Consider the following 14,189-nt stretch of genomic DNA (forward strand, 5'->3'; position numbering starts at 1 on the left):
ATTCTCGTTCTGTTCCAGTCTGTTCTCGGACTTGCGGAGCCTGGCAGGCACGACTCTTATGAACCTCTTGGCGGCCCTCTTCATGGTTCAACTGCTCTTCATCGTCGGAGTGGGTGGCGTTCAGGTAAGTTTCGACAGCTTTTTCCAATCGAAGAATCCTCGCTTCTGTCTCGCGTCTAGCACCGCACGGGACGAGTAGAAGACCAATAGTTCCCCGGAGAGTGAAAAAACAAATTGAAAAAAAATCTCGAATCGTCTTAATCGACGGAACGATTCGAAACGTTTTTTTCCCGTTAAATTCCCAAATGCAACGGAACATTGAGCATTCGAATTCGATTATTCGAGAAATCGATCATTGGACGGAGGATTTTGTTCGAGCCGTTCGTACCACGTTGATTATAAATAAATACGGTGGGAAGATATTTACAAAAGAAACTTCTGTATTTTCTCCGATGTATCGCGCGAAAACGAAAAAAGAAAACAACAACCTCCCTTGTCGTTCTATCGCGCAAAATGATCGAATTCTCGTTAAAGGCAAAATTATTCGGACGATAACGACGGTCGATGGACGAAAACTGGTTTCGTCGGTTTTTATAGCCATTCGCAAAGTTTCGCCGTTCGAACGTTTATATCCTCGTTAATTGAATCTTCGGGAGGGAATTTTGCTTCGAAACAATCTACGAGCACCTCGTCGCCACCTTCGAGGCGAGAGACTGCGCGTAACCTGTGGACCTGTACGAATTCAATTCGAAAGTTTCGCACGAGTTTCGACGTCTCGACCAATAAGAGGACATCGATCGTATCGACCTCGAACGATCTCGAACGAAAACCATGGAGCGCTTTCGACGCTGCACGGAATACCGGTATCTTCGAACTCCGTTTATTTTTGGTTCGAAGTAGGAACGTTGTCGCAAATTTCCTGGATAAGAATTAATCGCGAAGAAAAATCGTTCAATTCGAAAGTTATCGAACTACCGACGACGAACTATCCAGAAAAAAAGAATTCTCCGGTATGTTCCTGCACAACGTAGGAATATCGGAGGAACAATAACGCGTACTGTTTGAAAAAGAAGATAAATAATACTCGTACGAGCGGTATTCGTGCTTACGAGCGCGAACTATCGAAAATAAAAGAAAAACGGTGAGGCGGTTTTTGTCGAGCATCGCGATATTGCGAGTTAATTAGCGCGGATTCGTCGTTCCCGAGGGAAAGGAGGGGAAAATAGGGGAAAAGAGGTGAAAAGAGGTGAAAAGAGGTGAAAAGAGGCGAAAAAAAGAAATCGACGAGACGGAAGGGAATTCGACGTCGCGACGCGATAGATCGCGGCAACTTCGCGTCTCTCTCTTTTTCAGCGAGGAGGAAACGAAACAGTCGAGGAGACGCGCGATGTTCGAGCGAACGGGGATAAAAGAAAATCAGGGTGCCCTCGGTGTGGTCGATGGGGGAAAATTGAAAATGGATTCGGAGTTTCGCGAGCGCGTGTACATAGATAGATTCGAAACGATGATTTCTGCTGGTCGCGGGGCTGTATATACCGATGCCGAACAAAAACCAGGGAATTCCGTTCGACGCGCGGAGCGCTGGCAGCCGGTCGTTGCGGTGAAAACGACAGCGCAAAGGACAAGCGGATTCTGCCAGAAACAACTGCCATACTTCTCTCTTTATCTCGCTTGGAAAAATATCCCCTCGTCATTAGGGTACTGCGCGCGCAAAGGGTGTGGAATCGAGTATCTCGTCGACGCCCCGTCAGGACTTTCGAACCTTGGCTTTTATCCCTTCTGTCCCTTCTATCCCATTCGGCACTAATTACGCCACTGTCTGCACACCAGACCTTGCAAATCGTGTTTCTCTCGCCGAGAATCTCGAGTTTATATCGACACGTCCTGAAATTAACCTCGATCTTCGAGATCGAGTTTCTACTCGTAAGAAGATCGTACACGATTACTTTTAAGCAACCATACGGAAGAAATTTCCTACGGAACGGAAGGAAAACTCGCTCGATACTGATCTTAAGAGTGCTCTTTCATTTTTTTTCTACCGTTAACGTCCTTCCGATGTAAACGAATTCTCTTCGATTCGAGCTCGCCACCCTCGGTTTTCGACCGTTCAAAACCGTCCGACTAAATACCGAGTAGAATCTTCCCCAGGTTGGGAACTTGGTTTTACCCGCGATGCGGAGGATTTTCCTGGACTTGGCCGCCTGTCTGGTACGTCGACCGTTGGAACAGGATATCCACGTTTCATCCCGTGACATTATCCGATTCGGGAAAAGCTCGCGCTTCGAGTTCCCTCTTGTTGTTGTCGTCGTCGTCGTCGTCGTCGTCGTCGTCGTCGTCGTCGTCGTCGTTATACGGATAAAGCTCTTTTGGCAAGAGTACGTAGAAAATGCAGAAAATCCGAGCAGAATCAATTCTCGTAACGAGCCTCGGAAGCAAACCGGTGACCTAGAAACATTCTCTGCGAAGAACTTTCTTCGCTCGAATCGAAAGTTATTCGAAAAAGTAATATTTTTTAAAGCGTAAATACATCGATCGTAGGAGAACCGTCGAAGGTTTTTCCATCGGAAGGAATACGAGAGCAACGTTTCCTTCTCTAGGGTACACGTAGACCATGCGCACGCTTCGCCGTGACGTCGGAGAGCACTTAACGCGTCTCTAAGGAATTTAATGATCTCGCGTCTTGCGAGCGTGGTCTCGGCTCAAAAGGGTCGAGCAAACGGTGCGTACCGCGACAGCTTGAAAAATATTTCACGGCTTTCGTTCGACACTCGAGAAAGAGTCGTTTCTTCATCGACGACTCCTTTTCCGCCTACTCGCTCTTACTAGCGGTTTCGGCGACCGACGTGACTAATTTTCATTCTTCCGAGAACGATACGCGACCAACGAATCGACCACCTCCGAACGAAATTTCGACCAAAAGCTGACCCCGATCCGACTCGAAAGCAATGCAAACGGAACCCGTCGAATTTAATCCAAAAGCAAACACGGAAATTACTACTTTCGCCCCGAAAATTTCGAAACGGATTTCCAAACATTCCTGGCGAAATTTTAAATTCGATCAACATTTGCGTAAACTCGCGGTTTCGCGGTACCGAGCACGGACTCGATTCGAGAGGATGAAAACATCGAATCGAATTTAGCTTCGACTATTAGACGCCGATTCGAATCTTTGGGCCGCATCTAAAGATAAACGTGCGTCGCACGTTCGATCCGTCGGTCAGCGTTTTCCACGTTGAACGATTGCCGTTTAACACCTCGGGAGTATTTCATTTCGTTCGGGGAAACTCGAGAAATTATCGTTTAGTTTTACAGTCGCTAAATTGTAGAAAACCTGAATCTTCGCGTTCTTACGAACGTTTTTTACTTCCTCGAGAAGAAATGGTCCGCATCTGTTTTGCCTCGTTCCGAATTTATCTTCCGTAGAGGAAACTTCCCTCGCGATCGCGTTTATTCTTACAGACGCTCGTTTCCGCTGCAATTAAGCGCAGCACGGCAATAACGCGTCTATTGGCACATATAGTAGTCTTCGTCCGATGGTGTGCATTCCGCGCTTCTACCGTCAAAATTTCAACGATCTCGCCTGGTGCTTTCAGCCAGACGTTTATTACGACTATTAAACGGATACACGAAACGGACGTTGCATTATTAAAACTGAACCGTTCTCTCTTTTCGACTAAATTACGACCAGTTGTGTTCGTTACTGCTACAAGTTAATATCGCTTGCAACGAGACTGTAATTACACCCGTCATTTTGGTATTCTCGTTCGTCTTGTTCGATACTTGTTCCCGTTGCGTGTACTTCTCCGCAAAAGAGCGTATCTTGCACTCGCTACGTCGGTGTACATTCTCCATTTCCGTGGATCGATTGAGAGGAAATCGGTATCCAAATGGAACTGGACGCCACGAGGAAAATCAAACGAGACAGAAAATATTGTCTCCGTCTCGTTGAAAGAACCGTAATGAAAATCGATTACAAAGATTTGATTACAGGTGCGTGCGTATTACGGCAGAATTCGTTACTCGGTGGCAGTCGTGAATAAAATAATCGCGTGCGAGCTCGAGTCCCGAATCGAAAAGAGAGAAAACGGAAAATACTAATTATTCCTCTCAAAGTGAATTACCGAGCCGAATCGTACGAAACCTGGACAGGAGTGACTGTGATCAACAGGAATTAACTACGCTCGATACGAACGAAATAATTGACAAACGTCGAACATCGGTACTTAACCGAGAATCAACCAAACGAATTCACCAAAATCCTACGACCGGTACGGAACATTTCAAGACTACGCGTACCACGGTTTACTCGGACAATAATTTGAGAAACTATCGAAACTTCGATATGCGAGACTTTGTCGCAGTTCATTTTGCCAAGCCCATCTGCTTCAAGAACGAGATTTTAAAACGCGCAAATTCGTTCGAACGATCGAGCTGTTTCGTTGTTTCGTTTAACTTTTCGATGGAGCAAATTTTTACGTAAATTGTCACTCTTTCTTATAAAATGGCATAATTTTCTTATTTTTCCAAAAAATAAACGTACAATGAAATTTAATAAACTCTCATTCGCTTTCACACCGCGCGCACGCACGGAATTTTATTTGTCGACCATATTTGCTTATACACAATATCTACAATTTTTTAAAACAATCTACGGAGTATCGTCCCTCTTCGAATAAAAAGCATTTGAATCGAATCGAATCGATCCGTACCTAATAGGTAGGTATCGTATGTTTTTGAAAAAACTTATTCTTTTCGAGGTAACGAAGGTACGTGATCCCTTAAGGAGACCGTGTCTCGTTACGAGGTTATATAGTGAATGTAGAATATAATATACGAAGGATCGGTAAATGCCGCGTAGAAGATTATAATTGAACCATATCGGAGGCCCCGTGCCTTGTAACTTTACGCCGTAACCCGGTATTAATCCCGCTCGTCCTGGCCCTACCTACATGCTTTTATCTTCTTTTTATCTTTTCTTTTGCTCGTTTGTATAATACGCCAAGTGACGTATTTTCGGTAAGACTTGGTTCGCGAGAAATTGGGGCAAACGATTAAATTAGTCGAACGAATTAAATCCCTTTGGGATCTCTCTCTCTCTCTCTCTCTCTCTTTGCCGAATTGCAAAGTAATTCGGCAATAAAGACAATGCATAAATTTAAAGAAAGCCAAAGTTGCGAATCAGCGACAAAGGAACTGGAAATCGACATTCGGATACAATTTGTGAAACTCCAAGATTTGAAAAGTGTACCGATACTCTTAAAGTAATTTTAAGGAAATGTTGATCGCGATTCTTGTTGTTCGATTCGAAAGAAAAAGGGAGTCGAATATAGTATAAACACAAAGCCCGTGTAAATCGGCTTATACGTATTTCGTAACTCTTTCCTATCGGTGGCAATACTTTTCTCTTTGAAGATAATTCGCAATAATTTGCGAGAAAGTCGCCGATCTTTCCGAGTAAGAAATAGCGTTTGCTGTCCGACCAATGTTGTTTTCGTAAAAACAAAATTGAGAACGAAACCACTCGTCGAACTGGAATACCTGCAATGCAGCACGTTTTTCAACATTAAGAAGCTCGCTATTTAAAACCCTCTCTCCGAAAGCTTTCCAGATTCAAATTTACGGTCATAGTTCACTCGATCCAAAAGTTCGCCAACATTGTCCACGAAAGTGCTTTAAATCGAACGTTAAACCACGAATTTTTGTCCAGGTTCGCCGGAACGACGACAACGTTACCGCGCTTCGAATAGTTTAAACGGTTCAACGTCCCGTAACAAATCTTACGAATCAAACTTTTTTCGTTCGTTCGCTAACCATTTCGAAAAATGGAACGAACGAACGAAAATTCTATATTCGAAGCGCACACTACGATACTCGACACGGCCAAAAGAGGAATTCCTGGTCGAGCGCGGTGGAAACGAAAAAAAAAAAAGAAGAAAGTAGAACGACTCGGCACACGTTATACGCTTCCCAACTAATTATTCTTTATTTTGATACGCATTTATCGCTCGCTCGCGCTTCTGGTCCCCACGGTATTGTAATACGTAATGTACGTATTTCTCGACGATAACGTATATATTAGGTGGACCGGAAAGTAATGTCGTTTCTGCGCATGTCACTATTTGATTGTCATTTGTCAGCTCATTGTGTACATTAAAGTCGTAGCAAAGACATTCTGAGGTTATAGTGACTTGTTTAGTTGTAAATAATTAAATTTAAAATTTTTCTTTACAATTTTGGGTGAAATGGCCAGCCAAATACCAGAAGAGGTACATATCCGGCATTGCATGCTTTTTGAGTTTCGCAAGGGTAGTAACGCAACAGTTGCTACCAAAAACATTTGCGATGTTTATCCAAATGCATTAGACGTTCGTAAATGCCAAAGGTGGTTTTCCAAGTTCAAATCCGGTAATTTTGATCTTTCCGACTCGTATCGATCAGGAAGACCAACAACGTTAGACAATGACGTGTTAAGTGCGGAAGTGGAAGCAAATCCGTGTCAGACAATCGAGGAATTGTCAAACAGTCTTAACCAACCTTGGTCGACCATCCAAGAACATTTGCAGCAGATTGGGAAAGTAAGCAGAGCAGGTGTTTGGGTCCCGCATAATCTGTCCGAAGAGAACAAGGCTAACCGATCCACCACATGCAACTTATTGCTTCAACGGCACAATACAGAAGCGTTTTTTGATCGCTTGATCACCGGAGATGAAAAGTGGGTTCTTTATGATAATCCAAAACGCAAAAGGCAGTGGCTCTCTCCAAATGAATCGCCACAAAGTACTGCTAAGCCAGGTTTACACCCCAAAAAGGCCCTTTTGTGTGTTTGGTGGAGTATTCGCGGCGTTGTTCATTTTGAAGTGCTGAAACCTGGACAGACTGTGAATGCAGACCTTTACTGTGAACAATTAGATCGTGTAAATAAATCTTTAATTGAAAAGTGGCCAGCGATTGTCAACAGAAAAGGCGTTATTCTGCAACACGATAATGCAAGACCGCACTGCGCAAGACGAACCTTGGCAAAAATTAATGAATTGGGGTGGGAGGTACTGCCTCACCCACCATACTCGCCCGATGTTGCACCATCGGATTTCCATTTATTCCGATCGCTTCAACACTTTCTAAGTGGCAAAAGATTTGCAAATTTGGATGATATTCAAAATGCCATCTCTGTATATTTTGCTCAAAAACCAATTGATTTTTATCGATCCGGCATTGAAAATTTGCACACTAGATGGCAAAAGGTTGTTGATAATGAGGGTGATTATATCATTGTGGCGGCACTACCCACGCTTGCCACCAGAGGGAAACTCACCACCAACAGTTTCCCGCAAGTTCCCGTACCTGCTCCGATCGCTATATATACGACCTCTTACCGATCTTCCAATGTCCCGGCGTATAAGGCAGGGCCTGCTAGGATGCCTTACTGACGAGTCCACTAGCAGGCCCGGGATGAAACGCTTTATCCCCACTCCTTTTCCTATTTCCGTTCTCTCCTACCTAAAACATCTTATTAGAGCCGCCAAATCATTGATTAAAAATAAAAACTCGTTAAAAATTTATGTGTTTGAATTTAATGTAAGGAAACGACATTACTTTCCGGTCCCCCTAATACTTAGTTACCTACGTATGTATATATCTGGAATTTTCTCTCCGTCGATAAGCGTCGCGTAGCTGGCGAGTGAAAAAAATAAAATTCTAATTCTTTTCGCGAGTAATAATTATAAGCGTTTGTTACGGTTGCGCGGCGAGAATCACCGAGAGCAAGAGGTATCTCGAATTTACGAACTTGTCGGAATTTATCGAAAAATTTCGTTAGATTCGGTCGATGTCTTCGTTTCGAGAAGAACTCGTACGGAAGAAAACGCTTTCCACGACGAACAGCACGAAAGTAAATACAATTATAAAATATTATTGCCCGTGTGGAGTGCACGGACGGAGAAAGTTTCGGAAACCGAAGACGCCGTAACGGAAATATGGATCCGCGAAGTTGTCTAAATAAAACTGAAAACATTGGCCGGGAAACATGCATTATTTACGAGGCGAGCCGACGCGAAACTTAGGTTGTTTTATCGACAATATTTGCTCAAGGCTGCTGCGAGAGTACTTACGCGGACCAGCTTTCGCCATCTTGTCTCGGATAAAAACGCTCTCAAAATGGTTATTGCCTGCCCGCGTGTTCTCTTAAGCGACTTTATCCGGACGAATCGCGTAACTTCTTTGAATGTCAACTTGGATCCAAACTTCCAAAATGTTGCGCTTATACCGTAACTTTCGAAACACGAAGTGACGCGAGACAAATTTTCTCGAGGGTTCAACAACGTACATGGCACCCTTTTAAACGGTCTCAATTCGTATCCAAACGAGTATCAATCTCTCGAGCGAACGATCCAATGACTCCGAGTACTCGTAAAAAATCCACCCCTTCTTCGCGGTACGTCGCGTGAGAAAATGCAATTTTCATCGGGGCCTTTCGAAAGAGGACACTTTGCTCCCTCGTCGATCGCAACATTTCCATTTCTAAGTCGTTGGCGTGCTTCGTTCTCCTACCGTCTTGCAGCTTTTCAAATATAAGTTTTACGATCTTTACGAACACTTGGTAGCAAGTACTGCCGGCAGACCGTAAAGATTGGAGTCGCGAACGGAAACGATTCATTGTCGAGGAAGTGGCTTCGAGCGACCGATAAATTTTGTTTCGAACGTACAGATAAAAGCGTAAAGACGATACAATGATAAAGCGTAACGATCCGTTCCTTGAAAGTACGTACGTACATACACGTGTACATAAATACGGTAGACGTTGAATGAGAAATCGAAAAGTTCGAGAAGACGGTAATTATCGAAAAAAAACGTTCGGTCATCGTTCGTTAGACGAGTCCACGCTTGTTTATTTTTCTACGTAAGCGATGCCGATGCGTTTCGTACTCGTAAAAGCGGAGAGGACGTTCAATCGCGAGTAGAGGTGTACATTCGGTGGTAAAAATTCTACGGACACACTCCGCGCATCGCGTACGCTCGGAAACGGATCCCTTCCGTTTTTTTCGCCCGAGTGTACAAAGGGACGTACACCGTGACCACGAAACGAAAGGGAACACGCACGCTCTCTCTCTCTCTCTCTCTCTCTCTCTCTCTATATATATATATATATATATATATATATATATATATATATATATATTCGTTAAAACGAAATCAGAGCTTTCGATGGTAATTGGTTTTTTAAAGATCGGATCGATCCGACTCGATCGTGTATCGATAACGCCGCTTTTACGGTGCGTGCATTTCCTATCCGTGAGCCTGTTTTATTTACGCGAATATGCCTCCATCGAATTCTTGTATTCGCGTCCTTTGATCTTTCGCGAGACTCGGTCGAGTCGAGTAGGTCGATGCGCATAAAATGTCATTTTATTTTCCAAGTTCGAGGTCCGCTGTTATATCCGCGCAAACGCTCGCGTATCGTGACCCTTAGCCGAAAGGTGTACCGAACACGCAAACGTGTTTCTCCAGGATTTACCAAAGTGTCAAAGATCTTTTTCGTCGAGACTCGACAAAAGGGTTTTAAAGCCACGGTTTCGAAAAAGATTTCAATCTCCAAATATTTGTCGTCCGTGCTAACACGCGGATCCAGTTTACGCAGTTTCCCATCAAACCGTAGTTACAGCCCCTTGTTCGATGCTCGTCGAATGGACCGATCCACTCGCATCGTGACCAAACTTCCAAACCACCTGAACGCGACCTGATTCAGATTCGCCGGACAATTACCAAGTACGAGCGATTATCTAGGATCCGAGGTGTTTTCGGGGAAAGATGCGCGCATCGAGTTCTCGTTTGGGATTTTTCGCGAACCACGATTACGAGTCGAAGGTCGAAGCAACGTGTTTCGGTTCGCTCGAAGCAAGGAAATGCTAAACGAGCTCGAACGCAAAGCGTGCAAATATTTACAAAGGTAGAGATTTAGAGCCGTTTCGAAACAGCGAAAATCGGTAATTCGAAGGAAAAGCGGTTCGTTCGGAGTCAAGGAATATTCCGCGAGGACGTAAAAGGAAAACGCAATCAAAGCCGGACGTAATCAAGCGTTACGGAAAACCCGATAAACGTCCTTCCCCCTGGTCGGGAAAACAGACCGGAGAAAGCTCTCTTTTGTTGCTTCTCTTCTGTCTACGTATAGTAATGTATATTCTACGCGCACAGGTATACCGAAACGAATGGCCCACGGTTATTTACCGTAACTCAACCCCCCGTCGCTTATCTTCGTTTCACGCGTTCGCGGCCGCGCGCGGACCTTTTTATATTTTTACAGTCCCGATGAAAATTATTACGAAAACAGATTCGTGTACGTGCAATGTTCTTTCCTTTCGGTCGAACGTCGAAGATCTTTGTTTCAGAACTCGGACGATCGTGAAACGATTTCGTAAAAAAACATTTCGAGTACACAAAGGAACGAACTCGTTCCAACTCTGCGCGTTTTTCCATCGTTGATCTCGATAGAGGAGATCGTTCGACGCGGTCCGTCGCTCGCTGCTCAAAGTCCGTTTCTTTAAAAAGACGTTTCCAACGAGTAACTCGTACGCGTTTAGGGGTGGAATTATTTCGATTCGCGTTCTATCCGTTTATCCAGTTATCGTCCGGATCGATTCCCGTACTCCCTTAACGCCCATTTTTCACCGTGAACGACGCGATGCGAAGAAAGCAAACTTTTGGGCGTCGCTGTCCACTATCCAATTATCCATCTTCGTTGCTTCGTCGATTGTTGGTCGAACGAGGAATATCGTGCAACGACTGGCGTTCGATTGCGAGATTCCGGTACGGACGGACCTGTAGATCTTCAACGGTATAAAATTTGTTTCGTCGTCGAAATCGAGAACGGTGGAGAAGAAATTGCATCGGTCGTCTTGTTCGAAAGAAATTCCGCTCGCTCGGCAATTTAAATTGGCAAAAGAAAACTAAATTCCACGCAAGGTATTTCGATGGAAAAATTAACGAAGAGCGGAAGAAAGTTTCCTTCGGCCGCGAAACTCGGAGCTTGTTTCGGAAGAGTAATTCTCCGGAAATACGCGCGCCAATGCCGGCGAGAGCATCGATTACGGCTCGGGGCGATACATCCGAACTCGGAAGAAAATTAAAACATCCGGAGGAACGTTGCATCGCAATTATTATTCCACCGTTCTCGACCGACATTATGCTAAATTCTCAATGTTTCTATCGACCCTGCGGTTGCTACGCCGTCGCGACGGACACGTTTACAAACTGGAAGCAACACGCGGCTCTACGAAGATGGAAACGTAGGTAATTGTTTTAAAATGCAGTAATTTGCATGGAAAGCACGGGTCGTTCGATCGGCCGAGTCAAAGGCAATTATTTGCAATTGCTCGGTACAATCGATACTCCTCTCCCCCCGTCCCCTTAATTGCATTGAATTTCAAATCGACGCCTCTCGAAGGAACGATTCTTCGACTTCTCTGCGCAACGTTCCCGCGATTGTAAAAAGTAGTTTACCGCTCGTGAAATTGGTAACGCGCGCCGTTTCTACCGCTAATGTCCCCGCTTTTACGCGCGTCGCTGGCAAATACATATATCGCCGGGTTCTCCGTAACATACGCGCATAGTTTACTCGGCAGTTTTACCGGTCGTCGAACGAGCCCCGACGATCCAATTTCCATCGCGAGACTCTCTTACCGGCCACATTCTATCGTTTCGCGGAGAAACGTTGATCGTTCGCACCTTTACAGTTATCCTCGCGAAATTTTCTTTCGTCTCGATACGGCAACGCGAATAATCCTGGACTTGATCCCGAGTCGCGGGATTCGGCTCGAAAGGTTCGAGGTTCTTCCAGGTTTTCGCAATTCCGGTTGGTTCGTATCCGTCGCTCGACTCTTTCGTCTTCGAGCTACACTCGACGCGACGTTTGCCGAAGAAACGCGTTCGCAGTTTCGTCGTTTCGTCGTTTCGTCGAAGAACGCCGCGCTAGTATCGAACGATAATCGAACGATCGTAGCGATACGAGACCGGTTGCTCGAAACTCGGATCGCGATGCCCAATTTCGGTTTCCTTCTCCCCGAATTTTGTTATCAGCCGAGCGACGCTCGTCCGCGCAATTGCGCGTGTATCGTTCTCGGAAAATTACTCGAGATCTGTGCAAATATATGAAAATATATGCAAATTTATGCAAATTATTTAATTAATCGCTCCCGCGACCCCGTATCATCGAGTCGTCTCGGTAATACGGCCAATGATCGATAACGAACGCTCCTCGATCTAGCAACGATCGCATCCATGATAAATATTTCCAAGTAAATGTACCGACGGATAACGATGAATAACGAGCGCTCGTAATCGACGAGGACGAGCATTATTATTGACCGAACGAAGAATAAACGCCGCGGGACGAAATTGATTGCCAGCCGTAAGCCGTAACTGCGAAATCGGAATTCACGGTTGTCGCGTACGCGTAATGTTCAAATTAACTTTGCGCGCGTTATTGGGAGATGTCGGACAAAGTCGGTCGCGTTTGCACGCTGACCGTATTCTTCTTCGAAGAAACGATCGGTCGTTTGTTCGCAAATCTCGAGCGATGCTCGTCGAACGATGCCCGATCGATCGTGTACGAGTCCTCGCGATACGTAAATCGGCAAGTTCACGGCAACGAGACAACTTCCGGAACTTTGATCCCGCCCGCGATCAGGCGACCGAAACGCCTCGATATTTTTCCAACGGCCGATTCTCGAAAATAGCAACGAGGATTCGTTGGTAAAGCTACGTAGCGGACGTCTCGGACACCGGGGTATTTAGCGCGAAAACTCGCGGAAAAGGGATCGGTTCGCAAACTAGCGTTCTACCGGTTCTCGAGTGAACCGTTCCGGGCTAGGAATGTCTTCGATGAACGTTGCTCGCGTTCGGACCAACGACGCTCGAAAACAATGGAACCGAGAGAGTTCAACGAATTCGTTCCAACGATTCGTTGCGTTTAAAACGTGGCCACTCGTCCAGCCGCGACGCAAAATGGTAATTATCGTAATTAACGCGCATTTTCCAACCACGATCCGGAAACGTCGTTTTATCTTTATCATTGTATCCCCGTTTCACTTTCTACCACTCCGTACGGTATTTTAGTTTCGTTGTGCACCAGCTTTTCAAATAACAGGAGAAACTGTTACGGACGAGCTTGTGAAAATTAATTTTCATCGCAAAATTATATCATTAAAGTCTACGTCGTTTTATTTTTCCGTATATTTCCACGGATAGCTTAAACGATCGCGAGGAAGGAATCCGGCGAACGCGGCCCTCGGAGGTTTTCGATTAAAAGAATCGACGATTAAAAATTCTTCGAGCGACATTGCGAGCAATCGTCACGGTGGCCGGTAGTCGGCGCGCGATGCTCGTTCGTAGAATTTTATCGCGAGAATAGGAAGATTCTTACGATAGGGTGTACCTCGGGTATCGCGACGTCTCCCTCTCGTTTTGCTTTCGTTCCTCTCCGTTCGGAAATTTCACTGGGTACGCGTAACGTTTAAAAATTACGAGGGAACGTTTAGGTCGAAAAATCGGTAACGAGAAGAGAACGAACGTGCCGTCAACATTCGTGCAAAGTTCGTTGTAACTGGTGACACGTGTTTTGTAAAAAACCTGCCGGAACATTATCGAGCCTATGTGCGCGATAAAGACGTCGAGTAATAATAATAATAATAATAATAATAATAATAATAATAATAATAATAATAATAATAATAATAATAATCGGGATGACCGCGTTCCTCGAACACAGGAACACGTACGACAACTTTGCCGGAATATTAATGATCGAGCTGGGCCGAGATGGAACACTCGTGCTTGGGAAACGTTGACTCGATATTAAGGGCGCATCCCTCGAATATTGACACTCGATATCCAGGCAAGTGCGAGCATTTCGCGATAACGTGGCATCTATGCCTACCTAATATCGTGTCGGCGCTATCGTACAAGATTGCACAGCGTTATCGTTTGCTTTCGTTACACGCACCGAGCGTTTAACCGAGAACGAGTTTCCGAAAAAATTTGCCATTTCGAATCTTCCACCTCGACGAATTTACCAAAGTGTTCCCAGTTTTCGAGGCGGACTACCGTTTCTCGTTAACGCGATCCGATCGCGAATCTTTCGCGTCCACGTTCACCTCGTCTGGTTCGAGCTTACGATAATTGCTTCGAATCTGCTTACA

General features: G+C 45.0%; 1 protein-coding gene across 4 annotated transcripts in view; it reads left to right on the forward strand.

Moving 5' to 3' along the window:
* Positions 1-14,189, forward strand: part of LOC143145087 (adhesion G protein-coupled receptor E3) — a 68,303-nt gene that overhangs the window by 40,614 nt on the left and 13,500 nt on the right. For all 4 annotated transcript variants that reach the window (XM_076308128.1, XM_076308125.1, XM_076308126.1 and 1 more), the window contains one exon: positions 19-124. In XM_076308128.1, coding sequence (XP_076164243.1) covers positions 19-124 — 106 coding nt within the window. The remainder of the gene's footprint in view (positions 1-18; positions 125-14,189) is intronic.

This window comes from Ptiloglossa arizonensis, chromosome 3 (genome assembly GCF_051014685.1).
Source record: "Ptiloglossa arizonensis isolate GNS036 chromosome 3, iyPtiAriz1_principal, whole genome shotgun sequence".
Classification (NCBI taxonomy): Eukaryota; Metazoa; Arthropoda; class Insecta; order Hymenoptera; family Colletidae; genus Ptiloglossa; species Ptiloglossa arizonensis.